At 52.9% G+C, this 27,999-nt stretch overlaps 4 protein-coding genes and 3 non-coding genes across 9 annotated transcripts; 6 read left to right on the plus strand and 1 right to left on the minus strand.

Moving 5' to 3' along the window:
• The first annotated feature begins 3,108 nt into the window (after nucleotides 1–3,108).
• Nucleotides 3,109–5,766, plus strand: Rpl23a (ribosomal protein L23a). The gene is made up of 5 exons (XM_075991499.1): nucleotides 3,109–3,224; nucleotides 3,904–4,087; nucleotides 4,942–5,118; nucleotides 5,348–5,417; nucleotides 5,554–5,766. Exons 1-5 carry the CDS (start codon nucleotides 3,200–3,202, stop codon nucleotides 5,566–5,568), a joined length of 471 nt encoding a protein of 156 aa, XP_075847614.1. The 5' UTR covers nucleotides 3,109–3,199; the 3' UTR covers nucleotides 5,569–5,766.
• On the plus strand, nucleotides 3,765–3,831 carry LOC142832029 (small nucleolar RNA SNORD42). The gene has a single exon (XR_012907123.1). It is a non-coding gene; the product is annotated as a small nucleolar RNA SNORD42 (small nucleolar RNA).
• Nucleotides 4,783–4,854, plus strand: LOC142832042 (small nucleolar RNA Z17). The gene has a single exon (XR_012907135.1). It is a non-coding gene; the product is annotated as a small nucleolar RNA Z17 (small nucleolar RNA).
• On the plus strand, nucleotides 5,205–5,270 carry LOC142832030 (small nucleolar RNA SNORD42). Its single transcript, XR_012907124.1, has one exon. It is a non-coding gene; the product is annotated as a small nucleolar RNA SNORD42 (small nucleolar RNA).
• Nucleotides 5,767–5,782: 16 nt separating the features above from the next.
• Nucleotides 5,783–7,772, minus strand: Tlcd1 (TLC domain containing 1). Of its 2 annotated transcripts, none has more exons than XM_075991496.1 (4): nucleotides 7,398–7,772; nucleotides 7,000–7,082; nucleotides 6,824–6,906; nucleotides 5,783–6,636 (listed from the first exon to the last, which is right to left on the minus strand). In XM_075991496.1, the coding sequence occupies exons 1-4, from the start codon at nucleotides 7,589–7,591 to the stop codon at nucleotides 6,253–6,255; spliced, it is 744 nt and encodes a 247-aa protein (XP_075847611.1). In that variant the 5' UTR covers nucleotides 7,592–7,772; the 3' UTR covers nucleotides 5,783–6,252. The 2 variants fall into 2 exon arrangements, with proteins under 2 accessions (XP_075847611.1, XP_075847612.1); XM_075991497.1 differs by lacking the exon at nucleotides 7,398–7,772 and adding an exon at nucleotides 7,229–7,368.
• A 1,855-nt stretch (nucleotides 7,773–9,627) lies between these two features.
• On the plus strand, nucleotides 9,628–21,584 carry Nek8 (NIMA related kinase 8). Its single transcript, XM_075991500.1, has 15 exons — nucleotides 9,628–9,921; nucleotides 13,665–13,870; nucleotides 14,078–14,310; nucleotides 14,509–14,640; nucleotides 15,145–15,353; nucleotides 15,499–15,578; nucleotides 15,666–15,847; nucleotides 15,935–16,085; nucleotides 17,009–17,085; nucleotides 17,413–17,530; nucleotides 19,441–19,591; nucleotides 19,840–20,003; nucleotides 20,104–20,262; nucleotides 20,403–20,561; nucleotides 20,965–21,584. Exons 1-15 carry the CDS (start codon nucleotides 9,671–9,673, stop codon nucleotides 20,991–20,993), a joined length of 2,301 nt encoding a protein of 766 aa, XP_075847615.1. The 5' UTR covers nucleotides 9,628–9,670; the 3' UTR covers nucleotides 20,994–21,584.
• A 530-nt stretch (nucleotides 21,585–22,114) lies between these two features.
• Traf4 (TNF receptor associated factor 4) lies at nucleotides 22,115–27,982 on the plus strand. 2 transcript variants are annotated; one of them, XM_075991501.1, is made up of 7 exons: nucleotides 22,115–22,405; nucleotides 25,129–25,180; nucleotides 25,765–25,869; nucleotides 25,941–26,102; nucleotides 26,188–26,349; nucleotides 26,433–26,588; nucleotides 26,822–27,982. In XM_075991501.1, exons 1-7 carry the CDS (start codon nucleotides 22,263–22,265, stop codon nucleotides 27,452–27,454), a joined length of 1,413 nt encoding a protein of 470 aa, XP_075847616.1. In that variant the 5' UTR covers nucleotides 22,115–22,262; the 3' UTR covers nucleotides 27,455–27,982. The 2 variants fall into 2 exon arrangements, with proteins under 2 accessions (XP_075847616.1, XP_075847617.1); XM_075991502.1 differs by lacking the exon at nucleotides 22,115–22,405 and adding an exon at nucleotides 22,465–23,035.
• Nucleotides 27,983–27,999: the final 17 nt, after the last annotated feature.

The raw sequence follows: 27,999 nt of genomic DNA on the forward strand, positions 1-27,999 counted from the left end.
TATGTCTGAGGCTAAATTTAAAGATGCGAAGATAAATGGAATACAGGCCTAGAAAGGAACAACTAGTTCCCAGGTGAGGACCAGGAAATTATTCACAGGAAAAACTAGGTTATCCTAGAGTGATGGTTCTCAACCTGTGGGTCTAATTCAATATCTAATAATCTAAGATCATAGAAAAACACAAATATTTACATTACTAATCATAACTAGCAAAATTACAGTTATGAAGTAGCATCGAAAATAATTTTATAGGCCGGGCAATGGTGGCGCACACCTTTAATCCCAGCACTCGGGAGGCAGAGGCAGGCGGATCTCTGTGAGTTCGAGACCAGCCTGGTCTACAGAGCTAGTTCCAGGACAGGCTCCAAAGCCACAGAGAAACCCTGTCTCGAAAAAAAAAAATAATAATAATTTTATGGTTGGGGTCACCACAACATGAGGAACTGTAATAAAGGGTCGCAGCCTTCGGAAAGCTGAGAATCACTGTCCTAGAGAATCATATGCTGTTTCAGCTGTGGCTAGAACTCTTTTGGGAATATACTGAAATCTAGGTGGCTCACACCTGCAATTCCAACACTCATGACACTGGGTTCTGGGTTACAGAGTAAGAAAAAAAAAAAGGTCAGTAGTGGCACAGGCCTTTAATCTCAGCACTCAGGAGGCAGAAGCAGACATATTTCTGTGAGTTCCATGACAGGCTCTAAAGCTACACAGAGAAACCCTGTCTCAGGGGCGTGGGGGGGACAAGAGAGGGCCAGGTGTGGTGGCACACACTTTTAATCCCAGCACTGGGGGGCAGTGGCAGGTGGAGTTCTGTGAGTTCGAGGTCATCCTGATCTACAAAAAAACAAAAACTTAAGGATTAAGAACACTGGTGGCTCTTGCAGAGGGGGAGAGCAGGGGTTCTGTTCCCAGCAGTTACATACACGGCAGCTCACATCATAGTAACCCCAGTTCCAGGGGATTGTACACTCTGCTGGTCTCCTCTGGCACCAAGCAGGGATGTGCACAGACATGCATGCAGGCAAAACATCCATGCACATAAAATAAAATTGCTTTAAATATTAAGGGTGTAGGAAGATTCAACAGGTAGTGGTGCGTGATGTTCTTTGGGGATTTTTGTTTTTTGTTTTGTCTGTTTTTACAAGACAGGGTTATAACAGCTCTGGCTGTCCTGGAACTCGTCCTGTACACCAGGCTGGCCTTGAACTCGCAGAGATCCACCTGCCTCTGCTGGTGGGATTAAAGTGCTGGGATTAAAGGCGTGTGCCACCACCACCCGACCTATTTTTGTTTTTCTAGATAAGGTTTCTCTGTGTAGTTCTGACTGTCCTAGAACTCACAGAGATCTACCTGCTCTGCCTTCCAGTGCTGGATTAAAGGCCTGAACCACCCGGCATAAATAAATGCCACCACTGCCCGCAAATAAAATCTTTAAAAATTACACAAAAAATTATTTGGAAAAGTCGTGTGTGTGTGTGTGTGTGGCTGTTTTGTAGCTCCATCTTTTAATCGGCCACTCAATCACTGTGGTGATGATTACTAAACCATATCTATCCCTGGAACCTCGATTTCACACAGGTGTCATGTGGAGAAGTTAGAGAAAATCCTGTTTTCACAGCATCCAGCTTTGTGTCTCCTCTACAGTCGGTCACGTTGCAGTCTATTTGTGCTGTTTGTGGTTGTGACAGCCTCACTAGGTGTACTGCTGGCTGCTCTGGAACTTACTAGTAGAGCAGGCCAGCCTTGACTTTGGGTCAATCTTTTGTCTCAAGAGTGCTGGGATTACAGGGGTGGCCTACGAAGGGCTTCAACCTATCTGTATGTATCTATCATCTATTTATTTATAATTTTTAACAATTTATTTAACTTTATCTCATGTGCGGTGGTGTGAAGGTGTCAGATCCCCTGGAACTGGAGTTACAGACGGCTGTGAACTGCCATGTGGGTGCTGAGAATTGAACCCGGGTCTTCTGGAAGAATAACCAGTGCTCTTAACCACTGAATCATCTCTCCGGCCCTTATTTATTTATTATTTTTGATATAGAATATATATATATATAATCTGGCTTGCAAATTGCTATGTAGAGCAGGCTGACCTTGAATTCACAGAGCTCTGCCTGCCTCTCCTCCTGGTGCTGCAATTGAAGTGTGTGCCACCACAGCAAGCTACAAATTAGATTTAAATACTTTTTTTTCTTTTTCTTCTCTTGAGGCAGGATCTCTCTATATAGCTCTGACTGCCCTGGAACTTGCTATGCAGACTAGCTAGGCTGGACTTGAAATACTGGAACTAAAGACATGTACAGTCCACATTCAGTTTAAAAATTATTTTTAGGGCTGGAGAGGTGGTGTAGAGGTTAAGAGAACTAGCTGCTCTTTCAGAGGATCTGGGTTCAATTCCCAGCTCCCACATGGCAGCTCACAACTGTCTGTAATTCCAGTTCCAGGGGACCTGACATCCATGGCAAAACATCAACGCACATGATAAATTAAAATAAGTAGGAAACACACACACACACACACACACACACTTCCTTTTAATACTGTTCATGTGAGGGGCTCTGGCCATAGAATGCTCACAGAGGAATGTACGCTGGGAATCCAACTCAAGTCCTCTGAAAGAGAAGTACATGATCTTAATTGCTGAGCGTCTTTCCAATCTTCCAAACTGTATTCTTCGCAGTTGGTAGTGTTACTGGCTTCTAAAATGGCAAACCTCTCCCCCAACGCTGGAAATTGTTCAAGAAACAAAGGGGAAAGGACCAGACTCAACCAGCAGGTTCTATAAACCACACACAGGATTAGGCCTAGAGAAATACACATGGATCTTATATAAAATACAATTCCCCAGAAAACAAAACCAAAAACAAACAAACAAGCAAACAAACAAAAAGCCCTGGCTTCCAAAAAAAAAAAAAAACAAAAAAAAAAACAAAAAAAAAAAAACCAAAAAAAAAACCAAAAAAAAAAAAACCAAAAAAAAACTACAACTCCCAAGAAGCCTTAAGGCTTTTTGAAAGGACGGGTAGCGCATGCTTGATTTCGCTCTCTAGGAAGTTAAATGGAACTGCAATTCCCAGGAAACTCCATACTATTGATCACCCAATCAGCGCTATGTATAAACTATCGCGAGGCTCTGATGAGACTTCATCGTATAAGCTCATGGGAACGAGAGTAGGCCACCCTTTTCGTCAAGATGGCGCCGAAAGCGAAGAAGGAAGGTGTGTAGCGGCACGGGGCTGTGGCGGGTTGGCCCTGGATCTCCGCAGAGCGGAAGCACGGGGAAGGTGGCCGCTGGGCTAATCCATGGGGGACTTGTTTTGGGGCTCCTGTCGCGATTAGGCCCACACTACAGTGTATGAGGACCGCGTGGGCCAAGCCGCATGGGCTGGTTCTAGTGAAGGGAGTCAGAAAGGGCACCCAGCCGGCATCACTCGCCGCTGATCGCCAAGCCGTTGGCTTTCGGGAAGCTACTTAAGATCCACAGGATGGCCGGGCTGTGGTGGCGCACGCCGTTAATCCCAGCACTCGGGAGGCAGACAGAGGCAGATCTCTGTGAGTTTGAGGCCAGCCTGGTCTACAAGAGCTAGTTCCAGGACAGGCTCCAAAGCTACAGAGAAACCCTGTCTCGAAAAGCCCCAGCAGGTTGGCACTCCGTGTCTCCATACCTATAAGAGATGTCCTCTTTTTTTCCCACTTAAAACGGGAAAAATGCACCAAGTTGACGTTACTCCGGGTTAATTAGCTTCGCCTGCAATATCGTGCATATGATGGATAAAACTTTGTCTCCTGAGACCTGTGATGTCTTCAAAGGAACCACTGATGCGCGTGTTGACAGGGCCGCCGGAAAGGATCAGTTTATGAATGCTGCAGTCTGAGTTACATTTCCTTCCCTCTCAGCTCCTGCCCCTCCCAAAGCCGAAGCTAAAGCGAAGGCCTTGAAAGCCAAGAAGGCAGTGCTGAAAGGCGTCCACAGCCACAAAAAGAAGAAGATCCGCACATCGCCCACCTTTCGGCGTCCCAAGACCCTGCGGCTACGAAGGCAGCCTAAATACCCCCGGAAGAGCGCGCCCAGGAGGAACAAGTCAGTACCCCGTACCCACTAGTATGTTGTAGGGCTCTAGTGTTGGTAATTTAACTACCTACACAGTAGTTGGCCTTATAAAACACATAATTGTCCAATGTGCTGCTCTGGTGGAGGCGTGAGATCTTTGTATGTTAATTATTAACATGTGATCAGTATTTGAATACTTGAAAGAGAGGGTGCTTATCTTAGGGTTCCAAGTGTCATGGCATTTCTTGTTGGAAGGAACACATGTGAGTGAGAGAGAGTGGGTTGATTACATTATCTGCATTGGGCAGTGATGCCCTCCTAATTAATCTTGTATAGAAGTAAACTTTCAATTAACACTTAGCAAGTCTTAACGCTGTTCAAAGGAAGTTTGGAGGAATGGAAGAAATGTGTTTACTGAAAAAGCCATGACAGGATTGTGTCTATGGGGGTCAGTAGTTTTGAGGCACCTCGTCTTCCTGTTAGGACCTAGAGTTTTGTGTGAGGCTTGACCGGGCTTCAAAACAAAAGTTGTCCAGGTAGTAGTGGTGCACACCTTTAATCCCAGCACTCAGGAGGCAGATCTGGGCAGGCGGGTCTCTGAGTTTGAGGACAGCCTTGTCTACAGAGTTCCAGGACAATCATGGATATATAGAGAAATCTGGCTTACGGGGGCGACAACACCGCAAGTGGTGACTATTCCTGGGGCATTTGGACCCTAGAGCTCAGGTGCACGTGATGACACTGTATAGCGACCAAAGTCTGATACAGATGATTGCTGTTTTATTGTCTGATGCACCTACTCTTTCCTAGACTTGGGCTCCAAAGTGTACCACTCTTGAATCCACAGCAGTTTTACTCCATTTTGTTCCTCCCATCCCTGCTAGGCTTGACCACTATGCCATCATCAAATTCCCCCTGACCACCGAGTCAGCCATGAAGAAGATAGAAGACAACAACACACTTGTGTTCATTGTGGACGTCAAGGCCAACAAGCACCAGATCAAACAGGCTGTGAAGAAACTCTATGACATCGATGTGGCCAAAGTCAACACCCTCATAAGGTGAGTGGGGCCAGGCAGGAAGGGCTGTGTCGGTTTACTTTTTACTTAACTATCCCGTGGTTTCTTGGTGACCCTTACCCCCCTTTGCGCAAATGATGGAAAACTCAAATGTTTGGAAAAGAATGACACCAGCAAAGGAACCACTGATGCTGCAGAGGGAGGAGGGGAGGAATGTGGAGGGCTTGGGGGTGTAAGAGCACTAAACTTTGAGTCTTCCTTCTCCACTCAGGCCCGACGGAGAGAAGAAGGCGTATGTTCGGTTGGCTCCTGATTATGATGCTCTGGATGTTGCCAACAAGGTAAGCATCCTGTCCAGTCTGTTCTGTGTCTACGCTCGGTCTGCCTGTATTCCCCACTTTCCCCATCTTGCCATCCCAGCTCCTTTAACCTTAAACAATTACAGCTCTACAATCACAGCTCCTCTTTGTTTTTCAGATTGGAATCATCTAAACTGAGCCCAGCCGGCTAATTCTAAATATAGACTTTTTCACCATAAATAATGCTGCTTGTCTTTTTTTTTTCACTTTCTGGTTGGGCTGCTGACATTGCTGTACTGCGGTGTACACTAAGGTATATGCTTATATGGGGTGGGTGCTGGGAAGTGTTTTCCCAGCTCTGAGCAAAAAATAAATCTATTTACTCCATTGGAACCACGATGCTACTCTTAAAGCCTTCATGCCTAGGTACCAGAGGTATTTATTACTTCAGTGTTAGTTGTCCTGGGGCATGCCCCCATCAGAGGTTCAGAGCACAAACTTTACAAGAGTTCCTTCCTTTATCCCTGGGAAAGCCTGTTGTGAAACCAATACCAGAGTTTGGAAGAGCAGAGGGGTTATTTTAGAGTCGCCAGCATCCATTTCAGGGTGGTGTGGGTTGACTGGCTTTTGGACAGTGTCTCGTCCTCACCCATCCTACCGTGTCCAACCGGTTGGTCTGCTTCCCTCACCCCTTGCCCAAGAAGAGGACTTCAGAGAAGAGCTTTCATTAGTGTTTTCAATAGTGTGGGTGTAGGCTTAAGGTGGAAAAGCTGTCCCAGAATACACCCAGGCTTGAGGCAGAGAGAGTCCTAGTTTGTTACAAAGCTGTTGGCTCTGCTTGCTGCTGTCCCTGCCACATGTCCTGGGTTATCCTTTCTCACTCAGTCAAGAATTTGTCTTTGTGTTGACGGCTGGGAGCACGTTCAGGGCAGAAATCCGAGCGAAGGAGGCGGGAAAAGTAGATGAGGATCATCAAGTCCAGCATGAGCAAGATGACCAACAAAAATGTTCCCAGGGTCCTCTCGCCAGCATACTGCAGGAAGAACTTGGTGAGGTAGACTTGGGGGGCCAGGCGGAAGAGAAAGTACATGACCAGGTTGACATACTTGTTGATGCGGTACAGGAGGAGATTCTGTGCGTTGTTTATCTTCATCATCATCCTCAGTGTGAGGAAGATGTTGCTGACCTCCACCAGGAGTGTTAAGACGCCCCCACCAACAAAGCTTTTCCAAAAGATACCAGAGAAGAAGGCACCCATAGCCTAGGGAGCAAGTAACAGAACAAGGGATGAAAGGTGTCTGTCTTCCTGGGTACACACAAACAACATTTCCTAAGATTAAGACATTCCTAGTCTGTTTAAATAGGCGAGGCCCGGAGGGAGCAGTAAGTCTTAGGCAACCTAGAGGTCGGACACTGCTGGGGTTAGTATCACACCACTGGTTTCTCACCATGACATGATGAACAAGGTATTCCCAAGAAGCTCTAGTCTGTTTACTAAGCACGATGTCCACCGTGTCGTGGATGAAGTATCCTAGTGGAGGGGGAGGGAAAGAAGAACAGACTGGAGCACTTTCTACTAGCTGCCTCCAGCATCTTACTCTCAGCCTCCTTGGGCACAACCTACCTGCGGAGAAGCACACAAGCAAGTAGCCAGAAAGTGACCACGCCGTCTCAATCTCCACCAGCATTTCAGGGGTTTGCCATATGCTGGAACGGAGAAAAGGGATGTTCTCGCGGTTGCAGCCTCCCGGAGGACCCTCACCTCCCCCAACACTTGCCAGTCCCAGGGCACTCTGGGCGCCCACTATTGGCTGATTGGAGAGTGAGGAGGGGCTTGGCCGAAGCCCAGGTACCTCGGGTTTCCCACAGCCGTTTTCGGTTGGGTAATTTTCCAAACAGGGAATCAGGTGAGATCCTTGGCGTCTGTTCACCCGTGAGTGATGGGAATAGCAACAGGGAGACCAGTCCGAGCAACCCGCGTAATATCCCACGGCCATCTCACTACCCCGCTTGTTCACTCACCACAGCAGTGCCCAGATCCCTGATACAATGGAGTGGGTGAAGGAGACGAGTAGGTTATGCCAACGCCAGGTGCGCAGGGGGTCGGAGCGCACGTGAGCGGGCAGAGGCAGGCGACAGAGCGCGTGCCGGAGTGCCCGGAAGGTCAGCGTGGCGCCGAGGAGCAGCGGCCAGGCGGGGTGCAACAGTAGGTGCATGGTGGCCCTCCCTGCCGTCCGTCTGTCCGCCCTTTAGGCCGACTCCTCCGGCAGTTCTGGGAACACTACTCCGTCTCCGGCCAGCGAGCCACGATCGCTTCTGCCGCGGGCCGCCAGACCCACAGTTTCACGGAGCCCTCAAGGCCCCTTCGCTCCTCCCCGCGCTCCCGGCAAGGCCTCTGCCCGCCCCTGCCGCCCGCGCCCCCGCCCCGCCCCGCCGCCTGCCCCCGCCCCTCGGGCGCCTCTGCCGCGAGGAGGGCGCGAGCCCCGTGTCCCCCGGGGCCCCGCCCGGATCCCGCCGACTTCGAGCGCGAAGGGCTTTTCCCCGCCATCGTGGCCGAGGCACCCCTCTCTGGCGCCTCCCGACAGCCGAAGGCGTCCTCGGCCCCTTTAGTGCGTGCGTCCCCACTTTCTCTGCGGCCACCGGCTCCCACACCCTGGGCGGGGACCGCGAGAACGCTCCTCTTCTCAACTATTTTCAGGGCAGAACTGGGCGGGACCATCACACACCGGGGTCCGCTCAATCCTGCTCCTGGGGGTTCGGGAGCGCCGCGTCGGACTATGGCTCCGCCCAGACTCGAGTCCTCTCCGGGACCTAGACCGACGTGTTTACCTGCCTCTCCCGCGCCCCTCACGAATGGTGCTTAGGAACTGTTGAGTCACCCATCATCACACTTCTCCCCACCACACTCGGGCTCCTGGAGCCTAGCGGCTGTCACAGTCCTCCCTCAGACAGTCCCAACCCTCTTCTGGCTCCTTGGAGGCTGGGGCGGGGAAGGCTGCGGATTTGCCCAGACAGCTGGGGTGACCCTCTCTCCAGGGCAGTGGCCCGAAGCAGTTGCGGCTTCTGGCCACTAGGTGTCAGCCTGCGCTTACTGTGGTGCGGTCTCCAAGCCCGCCTCACCGTGAGAAGGCAGTTCTGCCGAGCGGGATAAGCAGACACAGGAAAAGAGAAGGGCCGGGAAGTGATGGGGTGTGCTTTAGGGAGGTGGAAGTAGAGGACGCGAGCAGAAAGTGGAGACTGGGAGAAGTGTTTTAAAATGGGGGGGGGGACTAGAAAGCTGCGCTAGGACACCCAGGGACCAAAGCCTTTTGGGTGTTTGCTGTTCCCCTGATGGTTCCCGGGTTACACATTAACTCCCTTGGGGCTCCAGGGTCACCGAAGGCCCAGTTGGTTACTAAGAGACAACAAGATGTGTTGTCTTGGGTGAGCAGTTTACCCTTTCTTGTTCCCAAGTTCCCAGTTTGCTCACGGAAAGCACGTCCACCAGCGACTCCGGCCTGAGCCAGTGACTGCAGGTTTCCTCTGGTCTTTCCACGTATGCTAGCTCTGGGAGGGGCGGGGACAAAAGATAAACATCCCTTCCCACGCCTTCCTCACCCATTCAGGAATAGGGACATTAACCCGTGGCTTACGACCACCTCCTGAATACTGGGGTTTTAGAGCAGCGGCGTCATGAATAAGGATGAAATAAACCCGGTCCAAACTAAGTAAGTTAGTGATACTTACTAACCAGCCCACTATTTCTGGACAGAAGAGTAGGACCCACTTGGGCCCTCCCCGCCCTCCACCCTGACACTTTCGGGTAGAGGCTACTTCCACTCCCATCTCACCCCCAGCAGGTTCGCGATGAGCACCGAGGACTGGGTCCCCTTAGTGCGTTTTGTGCGGGCTTCTGAAAAGCCGAGAGAGCGGTGCTCAATACTCGTGACAACCTGGAGGCCGCGTCACGTACTCTCCAGGTGAATCAGTTTGCCCACCTGGGGTTTTCCCGGTCACTCCCTTGGCAAACACCAAACAACCCCCGCGTTCCGCCCCACACAGCACGCTCTCGGTGGTTTATCCTTTACGAGCCAGCAAGGAATCCCTTTATCTTCCTGAAGTAGAGCCACGCCTAGGCACCGGGGACTGCTTCCTCTCTTCCCACTCCCATTAGACCTTTGGGGGACAGTCTTGTTGGCGCGGGGCAACTTAAGTGAGCGCCGCATCGCTCCAGTCTAACGACCAATGCCGAGTCACGCGTGGGCAAAGTGGCTGGTAGGACGCCGAGCACTAAGGGGCTCGCCAAGAAACCCGGAATGTCTATTCTCCGATTCCTCGCGGGGGGCAGGGCCGTAGGGGAAACACGACTCACAGCCCAAGAAAAGGCGCGGGACTTAACAGACGGCCCCGTTCGCCCGCTCCGCCCTGAAAAAATCTTACGGCTACAAGGCGGAGCACCCGGGTGGGCGGGGCCGCGCACGCGCCGCACGGGAATTCCAGAAGCGTATCTGAGACATGAGATGGAGAAGTACGAGCGGATTCGAGTGGTGGGAAGAGGTGCCTTCGGGTGAGCCAGGGCTGTGGGGAGGAAATGCTAAGGGAGAAAGAAAATGAGCCCCAATTCTGAACAAGAAATAATGGCCCTGCTGGCACCGCCCCAAAGCGGGAGGGCCACTCCAGAATGCCCCGCCCAGGCATCCTGCCCTTAGGTCTAGGCGGGAAGCCCCGCCCCCGGCGGGAACACGCCCACCAGACCAGTCAGTGCTCTTGGAAAATAGTTGTTCTCACCAATTGCTTGTTCTTTGCTGCAATTGATAATGAGAGTTAGCTACACAGGTCAGACTGTTCGGAGTATATATACAGTTATGACCAAAGCAGGCTTGATACTTCCCCATTACGAATTTAGCTCATAAGAAATTGATACAAATAAACAGGATATTCTTTTTTTTATAAGTTCTTTTTTTCCTTTTTTATATTTTTATGGTTTATTTAACTTATTTTATGTGCATTGGTGTGAAGGTGTCAGATCCCCTGCAACTGGATCTTCAGACAGTTGTGAGCTGCCATGTGGGTGCTGGGAATTGAATCCTGGTCCTCTGGAAGAGCAGTCAGTGCTCTTAACCACTGAGCCATCTCTCCAGCCCCTAGACAGGATATTCTTTTTTTTTTTTTTTTTTTTGGTTTTTCGAGACAGGGTTTCTCTGTGGCTTTGGAGCCTGTCCTGGAACTAGCTCTGTAAACCAGGCTGGTCTCGAACTCACAGAGATCCGCCTGCCTCTGCCTCCCGAGTGCTGGGATTAAAGGCGTGCGCCACCATCGCCCGGCTAGACAGGATATTCTTAAAGCAGTTAATAAAGTTTGAACAGTTATGAACAGTTATTAAGAGGCCGCGCACCAGATGGGATGGTATTCTACAAAGAGATTGTCTCCAAAAGAAAAAAATTAAAAGACAGCAAGCCAGTTTTTATGGTATATGCTGGGTAGGGTTGGACTACATAACTAGCTGAAGGTCAGCCTGGGCAACTTAGCCATTCCCGTCTCAAATTTTAGAAAAAGACGAAAAAGGGGGGGACTGAGGATGTATATAGGTGGTAGAGCTCCTGCCTAGCATGCTTGCTTCAGTTTCTAAGAACCAAAAGGCAACTTGGAAAGGAAGACTCTTCTAGGAGGTGCAATGTAAAGTCAAGACTTGAAGAAATGAGGACCAGGCAGTCCTTGTAGTAGATGAAGCAGCATTTGCAATGATCCTCACCAGGAAAATGTATATAGCGCTCAAGAAACCGAGAAAACGGGCTGGAGAGATGGCTCAGTGGTTAAGAGCATTGCCTGCTCTTCCGAAGGTCCTGAGTTCAATTCCCGGCAACCACATGGTGGCTCACAACCATCTGTAATGAGGTCTGATTCCCTCTTCTGGCCTGCAGACATACAGACAGAATATTGTATACATAATAAATAAATAAATATTTTAAAAGAAAAAAAAAAAGAAAAAGAAACCGAGAAAACGACCAGTGTAGTTGGGATGTAGTGGACAAGGTAGAGAATGTGACTGCCATGGAGGGCGGGACCAGACTATGATCTTGTAAACTGAAGGAAGAGGTGACGTTGATTTAAAGTATAAAAGCAAGAGGGTTTTTGTCTTGTTGTGCTAGAGATCAAACTCACGGTGTCATAAGAGCTACACCCCAAACCAGGGAAGAGTCTGAAAACTGAAATGGGGTGTGGTGGCCCACACCTGCACCAGCTGTGGAGGTAGGAGCCTGAGGACAGGCGATTCAAGGTCTTCAGCTAAATGTCTGTGCTTCACAGCAAGTTCAGGCTCTGCCTGGGCTGCGTGACATTGTGTGTCTGAAGAAAAGAAAAGCAATGGAGTGAATTTTTTTTTTTTTTGATTTTCGAGACAAGGTTTCTCTGTAGTTTTTGGTGCCTGTCCTGGAACTAGCTCTTGTAGACCAGGCTGGCCTTTAACTCACAGAGATCCCCCTGCCTCTGCCTCCCGAGTGCTGGGCCAGTGGAGTGAATTTTACAAGGACATTCTCAGGCTGAGGCTGGAGCTCAGTGTTAGATGGATTTGACCCCCAGCACTAGGAGACTAAACCAAGTGTCATTATGTCTGCTATGTAGAGTTTAGACCTAAAAGTGATGGGAGTGGAAAGGGCTGTGTTAGGAGGCCAGGGGACATTTTTGTTCCGTTTTGTTTTTCCAGACAGGGTTTCTCTGTGTAGCCCCGGCTGTCCTGGAACTACTCTGTAGACCAGGCTGGCCTCGAACTCAGAGATCTGCTTGCCTCTGCTTCCCGAGTGCTGGGATTAAAAGCCTGCACCACTACTGCCCGACTTTTTATCTAAATTATTTAGCTATTATTATTATTTTTTTGTTGGTGGGGGCATTTTTAAGTAAGAAATTACTGTCATCTCTAGAGGCAATTCAGTTATCAATAGCTCTGAAGGCTGAGTTCTTTCTACAGACCTCTACCCAGAAAACAGTTTCAGAACCTGGTATCTTAGGCCGTGACAGCAATGTAGGCCTTTAATCCCAGCACTTGGGAGGCAGAGGCGGGCAGAACTCTGTGAGTTTGAGGTCAGTCTGGTCTATAGAGCAAGTTCCAGGATAACCAGGGCTACATAGAGAAACCCCTTGTCAAAAACAAAAAAAAAAAAAAAAAAAACAGAAAAAGATGAGAGAGAGGGAAAGAGAGAAAGGAAAACAAAAAGAAAACCAGGAATCAATTTCAATTTCAGCACTTAGGAAGCTGAGGGAAGGTAATTCAAGGCTTCAAGGCCAAGCTCCGGGACAAAGTGAGTTTTTAAGGTCATCCTGTGCTACATAGTAACACTCCATTTTAAGACAGCCCAGTGGTTTAGAGCCTTGTTCTCGCAGATGACCCCTGTTTATTCCGAGTACCCAGAGTACCCACGAGGTGACTCACAAACATTTGAAACTAGTTCCAGGGGACCTAACACCCTCTTCTGGCCTCTGTGAGCACATACATGCAGGCCGGCAAAACATTTATGCACATAAAATAAATATCTTTAAAAACCTAAATCGGGCAGTGGTGGCGCATGCCTTTAATCCCAGCACTTGGGAGGCAGAGGCAGGCAGATCTCTGTGAGTTCGAGGCCAGCCTGGTCTACAAGAGCTAGTTCCAGGACAGGCACCAAAGCTACAGAGAAAACTTGTCTGGAAAAACCAAACAAACAAACAAGCAAAGAAAACTAAAACAAACAAAGAATTTTCTTTTGTAAATGAGATTACAAGTTGTTATGAATGCATTGAACAAATTTATATAGGAGGAAGTCATGCTGCTAAGAATGAAAACACAGGCTAAAAAGTAAATGTCTGGGGCTGGGGCTCAGTGGCTAAGAGTGCTCTTCCAGAGAGGTGTTTGTTTGTTTTTCAGGACAGGGTTTCTCAGTGTAGCCTTGGCTATCCTTGAACTCACTCTGTAGACCAGGCTGGTCTCGAACTCACAGAGATCCGCCTGCCTCTGCCTCCTGAGTGCAGGCACCAAAGGTGTTTGCCACCACTGCCCAGCTACAAGATTTATTTTTAACAGTTTTAATCTTATGTGTGAGTGAATGCCACCTGCGGAGGCCGGAAGAGGTCATCAGACCCTTTGAAGCTGGAGTTACAAGTGGCTTTGAGCCTACGGAAGCGGGTGCTGAGCCCATCTCTTCCTGAGCTCGGTGTCTGGTCAGACTGGCCTGGGACTCCAGGTCCTCTTCAGCCTCCGCTGTGCTCAGCTCAATCACCAGAAGAACTTGTGGTCCATGGGCTGCCCTAAGCGTGGCTGTCACCTGCTCTGTGCTCTAGGATTGTGCACCTGTGCCTCCGCAAGGTTGACCAGAAGCTGGTGATCATCAAGCAGATCCCAGTGGAACAGATGACCAAGGAAGAACGGCAGGCGGCACAGAATGAGTGCCAGGTGCTGAAGCTGCTCAACCACCCCAACGTCATTGAGTACTACGAGAACTTCCTGGAGGACAAGGCCCTCATGATCGCCATGGAGTATGCACCAGGTAGGCCAGATTCTTTGCCTCGGCCTAGAGGGGTCTTTCCCTGCCAGGAGAGCTGGACACCACGAGGTGGCTTCCCTCTGGAACAGACTTGGCTAAAGGGCAGAGGTATAGAGTTCTGGCCCCACCTGTGTGCCCCTTACAGGCTCTTTGCCCTCTCTGGTCCCAGTGGGTGGTCCCCAGGATCTTGACTAGTTCTCTGGGGCACAGGTGGCACCCTGGCTGAGTTCATCCAGAAGCGCTGCAACTCCCTGCTCGAGGAGGAGACCATCCTTCACTTCTTCGTGCAGATCCTGCTCGCCCTGCACCACGTGCACACGCACCTCATCCTGCATCGGGACCTCAAGACCCAGAACATCCTTCTTGACAAACACCGCATGGTTGTCAAGATCGGTGACTTTGGCATCTCTAAGATCCTCAGCAGCAAGAGCAAGGCCTACACGGTGCCTGGATGTGTTGGGGGGACACTGAGGGTCTTGGTAGCTGAGGCTTTGCTCTACATCCTGTCTCTTCCTCTTCCCTTATGTGGTCCTGCAAGAGGAAGCCCCTCGGCCTGCTTTGAGAAGCTATCCCCAAATGTGTCTTGGGCAGAGCCCTGTTCCTCTCTTCCCAGGGCTGTAATACAGACTTTCCTCCTATAGGTGGTGGGTACCCCATGCTACATCTCCCCCGAGCTGTGTGAGGGCAAGCCCTACAACCAGAAGAGTGACATCTGGGCCCTGGGCTGTGTCTTGTATGAGCTGGCCAGCCTTAAGAGAGCCTTCGAGGCTGCGGTGAGTACCTACACCCCTGAGGGACTCAGAACCCCAGCTCCTTTGCCATAGCTCTGACCACTTCTGTATTCCTTCTCTTGTGGCTGGCTGAGTCACCTCAGTCCCTCACCTGCTGGTGGCTTACCTCAGGGCAGGGCTGTGCCTCTCCCTTGCTCAGCTCAGACTAGGGTTGGGCTTGAGTCCTGTTTTAGCCTGAGAATTCCTGAGGGAATGGACATGATCCCTGACTCTTCCATCAGATTAGAGACATTTGCAAAAGCAAACCAAAGCAAAGCAAGCTTTGGAGTTTCCCAAAGCACCTGGGATTTCTGAGGACACAGCTGAAACTTCCTTATCAGACTAGGAAGTTCTGACAGCAGTGTTAGGCTCTCCTACCGTCTGCCTTCTCTGGTGAGACTGGATGTCATGGGGGTGGACCTGATTTTATTCCCTTGGTGGGGGAACTGCCTTACCTAAGAGCCCAGCCCAGCACCCTGGCCATCCCTACATGTGGTGCCTTCGCAGAACCTGCCAGCCCTGGTGCTGAAGATCATGAGTGGCACCTTTGCGCCCATCTCTGACCGGTACAGCCCTGAGCTGCGCCAGCTCGTCCTGAGTCTGCTCAGCCTGGAGCCTGCACAGCGGCCACCCCTCAGTCACATCATGGCGCAACCTCTCTGCATCCGGGCCCTCCTCAACCTCCACACCGATGTGGGCAGCGTCCGCATGCGGAGGCCTGTGCAGGGAGATGGGTCGTGGGCTGCAGGGGCGGGTACCCAATGGGAACACAGGAGGTCTAGAGCTAACCCTCCATGTATGCGTAGTCACATAAGACTGCCAGGGACATTACTCGTCCTGAAGCCCCTCTGTATTCTGCAGGGCAGAGAAGTCCCTGACCCCAGGACCACCCATGACCCCTGGCAGCACAGGGAGCAGGGCCACCAGTGCCCGATGCAGGGGTGAGTGAGTTGGGACCAGCTACAGGGGCTCCATGCACTGTCTGCCATTTCTACTAGTTTAACTGGCCTCAAACCCTGTCCTTGCAGGTGTTCCCAGGGGACTTATGAGACCGGCCATCCCACCGCCACTGTCTTCTGTGTATGCCTGGGGTGGTGGCCTTAGCGTTCCCCTGAGGCTCCCGATGCTCAACACTGAGGTGGTCCAGGTGTCCGCAGGACGCACGCAGAAGGCTGGTGTTACACGCTCTGGGCGCCTCATCCTGTGGGAGGTCAGGTTGGCAGTGGGTTTGTTCCAATGAGGGGGGGCGGATCAGAATTGGAGTTGGGGTCCTCAGGCGCCGCCCACTTCCCTGCAGGCCCCGCCCCTAGGCACTGGAGGAGGCATGCTCCTCCCAGGGGCAGTGGAGCAGCCTCAACCCCAGTTCGTCTCGCGTTTCCTGGAGGGCCAGTCGGGTGTGACCATCAAGCACGTGGCCTGCGGGGACCTGTTCACGGCTTGCCTGACTGGTGAGCTTGTTAGGGAATACTCTGTGGAGACTAGAGAAAGCCAGACAGTGCAGTTTCTCTCGTCCCAAATTGGTCAGTTAAGGCTGCTGTCGCCTTAAGGGTCACCCCTTCTATCTGGTAACGATTGAGATTTGCTGACTCCCTCGCCTTTTCCTGAAGCAGTAGTCCTGGCAGTGAACCGTATTGTAGTATCCCCATTTGACAGATGGAGAAAGTGAGGCTCTCACTAGTCTAAAACTGCACATTGGAAGGAGACCACTTATGCCTTTTCTCCCCTATCCTGCTCTTCCAGCCCCTTTTCAGTGTCTTCCCTCCTCCTCCTCTTTTCAATCCCCGAGCCCTTACTGGAGATTGAATGAAGGATCTATGCACTGTGGGCACGCTTTCTGCTGTGAGTTGCGAGTTGCAGTCCCAAGTTTGTTTGTTTTGAGATAAGGTCTTGTCACGGGGTATAGGCTGACCTGGAACTCTTAGGGATCCACCTACTTCTCCCCCCTGAGTGCTGGGATTAAAAGGCCTGCACCACCACACTAGGCTTTTTTTTTTTTTTTTACTTTATTTACCTTTTTTTTTTAAAGGCAGTGTTTCACTGAGTTTGACCAGACCTGCAATTCTCCCTCAACCCCAGTAACAGACTGGCGCCACCAGACCAGGCATTAGTTCCTGTTGTTTTGTGTGTGTGGTTTCTGAGACAGGGTGTCTCTATAGCCCTGGCTGTCCTGGAACTCGTTCTGTAGACCAGGCTGGCCTCTAACTCAGAGATCTGCTTACCTCTACCTCCTGAGTGCTGGAGTAAGGGCGTGCGCCAGCACTGTGCCCCGCTTAGCTCCCAGTATGCTCTCCCTTCTTCCACCTGCAAGTGAACCAGACTGCCTGAAGTGCAGATCCACTCTCTTGTGTCTTTCTCACTGCCTTCCTCCCAGACCGAGGCATCATCATGACCTTTGGCAGCGGCAGCAATGGATGTTTAGGCCATGGCAACCTCACTGACATCAGCCAGGTGGGCATTATGTGTACCCTGGAGAGGAGAAGTGAGAGGGGAGCCCTCTCCTGAGATTGGGGGCAGGGGGGTTCCCAGAAGCCACATGTGCCACCAGCTCCCAGGCTGCACCTGTTCTGGGTCAGGGCGGGGGAAGTACAGAAAGCTTCCCCGATGGCGATGGCATACCACCTGTTGCTGTGTCTGCGTGCTGGGCATGTGTGCGTGTGCGGTTGGTGTTAAAGAGACAGTTATCTTCCGAGAATTTGCAGCTTCTAACTTCCCGCTTGCAGGGAAGGGGACAAGTCTGACATGCCTCAATCACCCTGCTCTCTTCCCTTTCTCTAGCCCACCATTGTGGAAGCCCTGCTGGGCTATGAGATGGTACAGGTGGCCTGTGGGGCCTCTCATGTGCTGGCCCTGTCCACTGATGGAGAACTATTTGCCTGGGGCCGAGGAGATGGTGGTAAGCTCCAGCCTTGAGGCTCCCTCTCACAGCTTTCTCTGTCATGGCTTCTTTCTCCTCATGCCCATCTTCCTCTCCATGGCCCATTCTTCTCTTCCTGTTTTTTCTTGAGTTCTATTCATTCATTGGACAAACCATTATTTTTTTTTCTCGAAGATTTATTTATTGCCAAGTGGTGGTGGCTCACACCTTTAATCCCAACACTTGGGAGGCAGAGGCAGGTGGATCTCTGCCAAAGCGAGTTTCAGGACAGCTAGAATTGTTACACAGAGAAACCCTGTCTTGAAAAATAAAAAGATTTATTTGTTACACATACAGTGTTCTGTCTGCATGTGTGCCTACAGGCCAGAAAAGGACACCAGATCTCATTACTGATGGTTGTGAGCCACCGTGTGGTTGGGAATTGAACTCAGGACCCCTGGAAGAGCAGACAGTGCTCTTAACCACTGAGCCATCTCTCCAGCTCTATTATTATCACACCTACTATGTATTCGCACTTTGTTAGGTTTGAACTGATAAGATGAACAAGATGCTGCCAGGTGTGGAGGTGCAGGCTTTTAATCCCAGAACTTAAGGCTAGCCTGGTCTACATAGCAAGTTCCAGGTTAGCCAGGGCTACATAGTGAAACCCTGTGTCTTCTTTTTCCTGGAGACAGGGATTCCCTCTGAAGCCCTGGCTGTCCTGGAACTCACAGAGATCCACCTGCCTCTGCCTCCTGAGTGCCAGGATTAAAGGTGTGCACCACCACCGCCTGACTGAAACCCAGTCTCAAAAACAAACAAAACAAAAATATGCATTCATTCAGGCTTACGACATAGGGAAAATTTTGTTCTCCTGACAGTATTTATTTTTATTTATTTATTTTTTTTGCAATGCTGGGAATCAAACTTTGCACATAGTAGTAAGTAAATAAATGCTCTATCAATGACCTATACTCACAGTCCACCTGGCTAGGTACTGAAAGCGGTGATGTCATAGGTGGGTTTCTGTCTCAAGTGTAAAGTGTGTGTGTTGGAGGCAGGAGGGGGAGGGATGATAGAGGACCCCAGGGCTGTGGCAAAGAGTAACACTGGAGTGTGATTAAAGGAGGCAGTGCCAACCTGGGGAGGCAGGTGGCATTTGGACAGGGTTTTTCCTTTTTGTGAGACAGTCTTGCCTGCAGCTTGCTGCTTCAGCCTTTTGAAGGCAGGATTTTTAAAACTTTCTTTTCAAATAATGTATTTTTTATGTGCATTGGTATTTTCCCTGCATGTTTTTGTCTGTGTGAGGGTATTGGATCTCCTGGAACTGGAGTCGCAGACAGTTGTGAGCTGTCACATGGGTGCTGGGACTTGAACCTGGGTCCTCCGGAAGAGCAGACAGTCTTCTTAACCACTGAACCATCTCTCTGGCCTGCTTGCTTTTTGAGATAGAACCTTCCTATTTTTTTTAAATTATTTATTTATTTATTATGTATGCAGTGTTCTGCCAGCATGTATCTCTGCAGCCCAGAAGAGGGCACCAGATCTCCTTACGGATGATTGTGAGCCACCATGTGGTTGCTGGGAATTGAACTCAGGACCTCTGGAAGAGCAGCCAGTGCTCTTAACCTCTGAGCCGTCTCTCCAGCCCCCGATAGAACCTTCCTAATGTAGCTCAGCTAGTCTGGAATGCACTGTAGTCCGGGCTTGCCGCCTATTTGCGGCAGCCGTCCAGCGTCAGCATCCCGAGTGCTGTGATTGATTCGAGGTGTGCTCCATCATACCCAGCTGCTGTGGATGGGAAGGTTTAAAGGATTTTAACCAGCAGCAGGGCCTAAGAAAGCGTTTCAGGCTGAGAACAGCCCTCATTCACCCCCCCTTTCATCGTTGCATTATTATCCCTAAAGTTCAAACTAACCAACCCTTTCTTCTTTTTCTTTTTCTTGTAGGGAGGCTGGGACTAGGCACCAGGGAGTCCCATAGCTGCCCCCAGCAGGTGCCTGTGCCCCTAGGACAGGAAGCTCAGAGAGTTGTTTGTGGTATTGACTCTTCCATGATCCTCACCTTGCCAGGCACGGTCTTGGCCTGTGGAAGTAACAGGTAAGTAGAGGCATCAAAGTGATAGGCCCGCCTTCCTACAGTACTTGGCTACAAAGTGTTTCATTCCTTATTGTCTCACTCCTTCAAGGGGTCAGAACTAAAGAGGGATGAAACTATTTGTTTCAACTTAGGGTAGGATCTATCTCCAGATGGGACAGGTCCTAGCAACCCCCCCCCCCGCCCCCCCCCCCAGACTCATGGGCAAAAGGCAGCCTATACAAACCTCTAGATTCTGACTCCATCTTTAGGTTCAACAAGCTAGGCTTGGACCACCTATCCCTGGAGGAGGAGCCTCTTCCCCACCAGCAGGTGGAGGAGGCCCTGAGCTTCACACCCCTGGGCTCTGCACCTCTGGACCAGGAGCCCCTACTGTGCGTGGACCTGGGCACTGCTCATTCGGCTGCGGTGACTGGTGAGTGGGACCCAGGCACAGGAGACCAAAGGGGGATTCGCCTGCCCCACCCCCCCAGACTTCTCTTCAAATGCTCTTTATTTTCTTCCTGTCCCCACAGTCTCCGGTGACTGCTATACTTTTGGCAGCAATCAGCATGGGCAATTGGGCACCAGTTCTCGCCGCATCAGCAGGGCGCCCTGTCGGGTCCAAGGCCTAGAGGGCATCAAGATGGTGATGGTGGCCTGTGGGGATGCCTTCACTGTAGCCATTGGGGCAGGTGAGGGTGCACAGGGTAAGGGTGGACAAGGCAGGATGTGCTGGGTTATGTTCAGTTCCTTCCCTCTGGAGACGGTTTTTTACCGTCCAGTGTTTCGCCACTTGCTTAGACTGTGCCCCACTCTTTTGAATTCTTGGCAGAGGGGGAAGTGTATTCTTGGGGCAAAGGAGCCCGCGGTCGACTGGGAAGGAGGGATGAGGATGCTGGACTCCCTAAGCCAGTGCAGCTGGATGAGACTCATCCTTATGTCGTGACTTCAGTGTCCTGCTGCCATGGGAACACTCTCCTGGCTGTTAGATGTGAGTCCTCTGTGTGTGTGTGTGTGTGTCCCCACATGACCATGGGGGGCTGACCCAGCTCTCCTCCACTCCCTACCCCATCCTTAGTAATCACAACTCAAATTTCCCAGAGCAGTCTTCTGCCCCCAGAAAAGTGAAAGCAGAACCAGTGGGGACTGGGAAAGGGATGTGTAAAACACCAAGTTTCCAGCCCGGGGGGAGCAGGAGCTGCCTGGACTGCTTTCCAGGCCTCACTTGAATTATTTCTTCTAATCCGTCCTGGATCCAGTTGATATTAAATGTCCACTTCTAGCCTGGCAGGAGGGTTTTGGCTCCAGGGCTCAATGAGATCAAAGATGGGTGATGCTTGCTGTAGGCACTGCCTTCAGCAAGGCTGCAGGAGCTTTTCTTTGATACTCTCCAGCGGTCACGGAGGAGCCCGTTCCCCCTTGAGGCAACAGGATTATCGAGAGACCACCTCTGAGTGTTCTGAAAAATGCAGGTGTCTGAGGAGACTGTTTGCTGCGGCCTGGATAGTGTCACCAGTGAGGTGGAAAGGCCACCGAAGGCCACTTTGCTGCGCCAAGCCTCTGCCCCCAAACTCCTTATCTTTTATGCAGTGTCTCCAGGCTGGCAGGAATTAACAGCAGGACGGTCTTCAAAGACTTTGCTAAAACACACACACACACACAAGCCCGGTTAGGAAGAAGTCTCTGGCGGTGTCCTGATGCCATGCTTTGGACTAGGGCAAGCCAGGGCCTGTTTGGACTGGCCATTAGGCTACCTAATCTCTGCCTACCTTGAGGTCGGAGGGGGTCCCCTTTTCTCTTTCCTGGGGCAAAGGTTTGCTCAACTTCTGAGAGCTCCCCCCACCCCCAAGAAGGGAATGCTGGAGCTGTTGAGTGGTTGCCAAGGGGATCCTGCTGAAGGTTGCCCCTCACCCCAGGCCATTTCCCAGACCTAGACTGGGGAAAAGGTAGCAGGGCCAGACCCGACCAGTTTCTTAAAGGTTTGAAAATAGCGCCAATAAAAATATCAAATGCCTGCTTGGCATATGGTCTTTTCTGGGGTGGAGGTGGCTTCCAGACACCCCAAGACTGGGCTGGGCCCGACTGTGGTTGTAGGGCAGCGGCCAGGAGGAATGTGGGCGCAGTCAGAGGCTGGAGGCGGGGGCCAAGGTTCCGCTGGCCCAGCGCCCAGCCCAGTTTCCTTGCTCCAGCCGGGTTTTCTCGGATCCTGTTGCCAGGCTTCGCTGCCTAGCACCTGTAAGCTAGAGCCACGGGTCCCTGGGCGGTGCGTGGTGCAGGAGACCTTAAGGTGGCCTCTAGAGTCAAGTGTTATGGTGAAACCCGACAGGCACCATCACAGCGCAAGGGGCCTCCACTTCTGGAAGAATCTCAGCCACGCTCTCAGTTCCAAAGGGAAAGAGAAGCTCCAGCTTCCGGGGGTGGGCGAGGCTGATTTAACTTTCGAAGCCTGGCAGAGTCCTGAGAGCGACCGCATTCCGTGGGGTTGTGGAGTGGGCGGGGCGCGAGGGCGGGCTCTAGGACCGTGGGGACGCGGCTCCGCCCCCTCTTCCGGCGGGCGGGGTTGCGGACCCGGGCCGCTCGCGGCCGCCAGTCGGCGCCGCCCGCAGCCGGGGGAACGCGGCCGGAGCAAGGCGCGGGCTGTGGGGCCGCCGCGTGCCCGGCCCCGCTCGCCCGTGCCCGCCGCCAGCCCGCCATGCCCGGCTTCGACTACAAGTTCCTGGAGAAGCCCAAGCGGCGGTTGCTGTGCCCACTGTGCGGGAAGCCCATGCGCGAGCCTGTGCAGGTGTCTACTTGCGGCCACCGCTTCTGCGACACCTGCCTGCAGGAGTTCCTCAGGTGCGAGCCCGGGGGGCGGTGGGCCTCGGTGCAGGGGGCGAGGGCACTGCACGGGGAAGGGCACGGACCGGAGACACGTCGGGCCTTTGTCTGCGCGGCCGCCCGGTGACCTCAGGAGCGCCCACCATGATGTCAAGGGGCGGCAGTGACGTCAGGGCTCTGGGGAGGACCCCACGCACCCAGGCGTAAGGTCGCCCGGGTCCTACCTGCCCAGCTCCAGGTGGGAAAGATGCCCTTCCCGACCCGTGGCCGGCCCTTCCCCCCCACCTGAGCCCGGGCGGCCGCAGCCTTGAACTTTGAATCCTTTAGGGAAGGGAAGGACAAAGCCTCTCCCGCGCGGCGCTGCCAGCCTGGGGAGTTTTCACCCGTCCCTCCTCTTACTCTCCCTGACGCTGAGAAAGCGGCCGCTATTGTTCTCCCATTTTACGGAGACGGAAAGAAAGGCTGCGATTTGCCCAGGGTCACACGGTTGAGGTCTTAGCTGGGAATCCAGCCCGGGCTGTGTGTGGTCACTCAGCAGAGGTTGGCCTGTGACCCGCAGCCCTCCCCGCCTCTCAACTGGAAGCCCTCCTTGGGATCTTGAGTATGACGGATGGTCGGGCACACTGGCGAAAGGGGACTTGTTCCCGGGTTGGTACTGCATGTCTCTCGCTCTCTCAGGACCCTTGCCGCCTCTGGCAGCCGTCACATTTCTGGGCACCCTGTGCGGACTTGAGTCTCCTGCCGCTGAGGGCTGCGGCGTGGGAGGGGAGATCGGGGAGCCTCGACGCCTGGAGAGGTGCCGCGGTCCGAGGGGGACTGGCAGGGACTGGTGTGGAACTTCTGCCTCAGTGCCCCATCCCGCTGCCCTCCGAAGATCCTGGCTGGCGGAAATCTCAGCAGGCTCTTTGTTTTTTGTTCCTAGCAGCCGCGGGCTCCTGCTCTCACATATGCTCCTGCTCAAGCTGCTGTGCTACCCCCTCCTCCCTTCTCTCCCTCCCTCCTCCCTGCAATGTACACACTTAACTCCTCTACAGACACACGGGCCCATTGTCTCCTCAGCTCCCTTCCTGGCCCTCTGGTTTCCAGATGAGGCCAGCTGAGCCAGCCCCCTCCTCCAGCTGACCCACCCTTATTGCCTCGGGGAAGGAGCCGGGAGGGGCTGTCACGCTCACTTCCCTCCTCCTTCACCTCCTTCTTAGTCCCCTCGAGGCTGCTTCTGCCCCTCCTCCTCCCGGAAATCCCCTCTTCCTCTCCCACTGCCCCCTCCCCCCATCCTGTCTTCTCCCCTGGGCTTGGGCCTCCACTGCTCAGCCTGGAGCAGCCTCTGCCTTCTCCCCTCCCCCATAGATCGAGTGTTTCGTGGCCACTGGAGGTGGTTGAGCAGGCTCTACCCCCCCCCATCACCCCTATCCTACAAGTTAGGTTGTCCATAGCCTTGGCCAAACCTTTGTCCTGGCTGGGCCCCAAGCTTCGGGATAAGCCTCTGCCTGAAGCCTAGGGACTCGCCTTAGTCCCCTTGTCTCCAAAATCACTGGGTCAGCACATTCCTGAAGCAGCCAAGTGGACCCCCTCCCTCTTAGTCCACTCTTCTTTCCCCACTCCTGCTGAAGCCAGAAAGGCTGCTAGCCCTGTAGTTGTAGGCATACCTGTTTGGTGCCTGAGCATCCAGGGCATGGCCAGTAGTGGTGGGGCCAAGAGAAGGTGCTAGGGGGTGGACTGGGCACCTGGGGTATGGACTGCCCAGGCTCTGGAAAGTGCTTTCCCAACAGGGCTGCCAGGTGGCCTCAGCTTCCGCCTTGAGGCCTGCCTGCCTCCCGCCCACCTGACTCAGATCCGCCAGGAATGCCATGCCTAGGGGCCTCTGCCCTGCTGTGGGAGCCCTTGTCTTGCCTGGGCTGTGACAGTCGTGTGTGACAGGTCTTGTTGGGGTCAGCTAGGGCATACTGGCAGGAAGAAGCATGTTACCAGGTTCTGGGTATTAATATCTGGGTGGAGACTGGGGGAAGGGGACAGGATAGCTGGCTCGGGTTGGGGGTCACCAGGTTTTAGAAGCCTTGCCTGTCCTTAGAGCCTGTCTGAACTGTATAGTTGCAGCTGACAGACATCCCCAGGTGCTGCTTCGCTAGGGAGGCTGGGGTTTTTTCCTTGTTTTTTTTTCCGTTTCTGAGCAGGGACTCTAGCCCTCAGGTGATGAAGGCAGGTGGGATGTGAGGGTTGGTGTGAGTGAAGTAGGACCAAAGGCCTCACTTTCCTCACTTTAGGCACACCCTCAGAGAGGAGATGGGTGGTAGAGTGGCCTCAAGATGACCTTTGCCCTTGTTCTAGGCCTGGCACAGTCATGGAGGCTGGGTAGCCCTGGCATTTATCCAAGCCCCTCCTTGTATACCCTCCCATCAGCTTTCAGAATGGCAGTGAAAACCATTTTGGGGGAAGGGGGTGGCAGGCTGCCTGTTTCTTTCAAGTTCAGCTGCTGTTGCCGGTGGGGGGGGGGGAATGCCAGCTGCCACCTGTTGGGTGAGTGCTGCCTGAGGCAGCTGTGTCTGTCCGCACTGGACGTAGAATAGCCTTTGTGGGTAGTCCAGTGCCCTTGAAAAGCGGGTCCTTCTGACCTCTGCTTTCCGCTTTGTCTTAGCTGTGGCTAGCTAGGAAGGGGCCTGGCAAGGGAGGGTGGGGACCCTGGTGGAGGGAGTGAGGCCTAGGGCTTGAGGAACATTGACCCTCCCTGCCTTCTCCCCTTTCAGTGAAGGAGTCTTCAAATGCCCTGAGGACCAGCTTCCTCTGGACTATGCCAAGGTGAGTCCACACTGCGAGGTTGGAAGTCTGGGTACATAGTTACATAGACTGTTGCCCTTGGTGGAGGCTGGAGTGTTGGCAGCCAGCAGGCACAGGGCCAGTGTTAACCCCAAGCCTCAGGATCTCGTGCCCCCACAAAGGTAGCCTGTTCTCTCCCACCAGGCCAGTTTGCAAAGGAAGGCTGTGTTTTGCCCTGGGGGGCAGGCATAATGCCCAGCCTGTAGGGGTGCACAGAGCTGCTCTGTGCCGGTAAAAAATGCTCCCTCTTCCTGTGTCAAGTTAGACCTGTGGCTGGGGGCCAGGACCCCTCCACTCAGAGGAAGGAAGCAGAGGAGGGGGGTGGTGTGCCTGAGCAGGCTAATGTGATAGGGTGCCCCCCGAAGAGAGCGTGTTCCTGTGCAGGCATGTTGGGGACCCTGGGTTCCAAGTCCGAGTAGATACCACCTCCTGTGTCCTTCATCCTTTGCTAAAGAGCTTATTACTGGCTGATAGACCCAACCAGCTCAGTTGAAAGTTGGGGTGAATGTGACTATTGCATGCTCTGATCCTCGCTGATCCCCCCGCCCCCCATGCTGTGCCCACAGATCTACCCAGACCCAGAGCTGGAGGTCCAAGTGTTAGGTTTGCCTATCCGCTGCATCCATAGTGAGGAGGGCTGCCGCTGGAGCGGGCCGCTTCGCCACCTCCAGGTGAGGCTCTTGGGCTGGGGAGCTGGGACTAGCCCTCACTGGGCCGGTGCTGACTGAGCCTCTCCCATCAGGGCCACTTGAACACTTGCAGCTTCAATGTAGTCCCCTGCCCCAATCGCTGCCCAGCCAAGCTGAGCCGGCGTGATCTGCCTGCCCACTTGCAGCACGACTGCCCTAAGCGCCGCCTCAAGTGTGAATTCTGTGGCTGTGACTTCAGTGGGGAGGCCTACGAGGTAGGTGGGTCCAGGCTGAAGGGAGGGTGAGGCACCTAGGAGCCCAGGAATCCCTTACTTAACTCAGCCCCTGTGCTATTTTTAGAGTCACGAGGGCATGTGCCCCCAGGAGAGTGTATACTGTGAGAACAAGTGTGGTGCCCGCATGATGAGGCGACTGTTGGCCCAGCATGCCACTTCTGAGTGCCCCAAGCGCACCCAGCCTTGTGCCTACTGTACCAAGGAGTTTGTTTTTGACACCATTCAGGTGAGGCCCTTATTGACCTGTGTGCTTTGAGACTGGGAAACAAGAGTCCGGTTATTGACCACTGCTTCTGTCTCTGGTCCTAGAGCCATCAGTACCAGTGTCCACGGTTGCCTGTTCCTTGCCCGAACCAGTGTGGCGTGGGCACCGTGGCTCGGGAGGACCTGCCCAGCCACCTGAAGGATAGCTGCAGCACTGCATTGGTGCTCTGCCCTTTCAAGGAGTCCGGCTGTAAGCACAGGGTGAGATGCCCCTTCTCGGCCCCCTTTAGCCCTTCAAGTCCTAGACAGAGGACCATTTGCTGGCACAGCTGAGGCCTTGATGGGTCCCGCTAGCCAACACCTGCTGCTTCCCAGCACCCTCTGTCAGCGTCCTGTGGAATTGGGTGCCCGCTACCCCTGCCTGCTTCTCTCCCCTGGACCTTCCTCTTTTGGTAACTTTTTCCTTCCCCCATGGCCTTGGGTTTTGCCAACAGTGCCCTAAACTGGCAATGGCACGTCACGTGGAGGAGAGTGTAAAGCCGCATCTGGCTATGATGTGTGCCCTGGTGAGCCGGCAGCGGCAAGAGCTGCAGGAGCTGCGGAGAGAGCTGGAGGAGCTATCCATAGGCAGTGATGGCGTGCTCATCTGGAAGATCGGCAGCTATGGGCGCCGTCTCCAAGAGGCCAAGGCCAAGCCTAACCTGGAGTGCTTCAGCCCGGCCTTTTACACACATAAGTACGGTTACAAGCTGCAGGTGTCTGCATTCCTCAATGGCAACGGCAGCGGCGAGGGCACGCATCTCTCCATCTATATTCGTGTGTTACCAGGCGCCTTTGACAATCTCCTTGAGTGGCCCTTTGCCCGTCGGGTCACCTTCTCCCTGTTGGATCAGAGCGACCCAGGTCTGGCCAAGCCACAGCATGTCACTGAGACCTTCCACCCTGATCCAAACTGGAAGAACTTCCAAAAGCCCGGCACTTGGCGAGGCTCCCTGGATGAGAGTTCTCTGGGCTTTGGCTACCCTAAATTCATCTCCCACCAGGACATCCGAAAGCGAAATTATGTGCGGGATGATGCAGTCTTCATCCGTGCCTCTGTCGAACTGCCCCGGAAGATCCTCAGCTGAGAGTACAGCCTTCTGGGTCTAAGCAGGAAGGGGGGTGGGACAGGATCTCAGCCACTGGCGGAAACGGGAGAGGGGGCCGGACCCCCTCTCAGCTACTTTTGCCTAGGTTGTTAGCCCACCACTTTCTCCCCACCACCACTACCACCACCACCACCCTTACCCCTCAGGTGCCTCCAATTGGTGCTTCAGCCCTGGCCCCTGGGGGGAGCAGGTCTCGGGGTTATCAAGGGCTGGAAACAAGTGATCCCAGGGCCTGTCTCCCCTCCTGGGCAGGGCAGACATGCCTTGGTGCCAGCCACATTCTACCTGGACTGAGGGGCCTGCTCAGGTGCTATGTCCCAAGAGCCATAGTGGGGGTGGGGGGTATTGGAAAAGGGAGGGGTAGTTATAAGAATCTGCCTTGAGATGAATTTCTCTTTCCACTTACCCAATGCCGCCCTCTCTGGTTATTTATTTCTTCAGTGCTAGGAGGGCACAGCAGGGGAACTCTGATTTTTAATAAATCCTGGATTGTATTTATTAACTTGATTCCAGCCTGTCTCCTC

This window comes from Microtus pennsylvanicus, chromosome 11, assembly GCF_037038515.1.
Source record: "Microtus pennsylvanicus isolate mMicPen1 chromosome 11, mMicPen1.hap1, whole genome shotgun sequence".
NCBI classification, from domain to species: Eukaryota; Metazoa; Chordata; class Mammalia; order Rodentia; family Cricetidae; genus Microtus; species Microtus pennsylvanicus.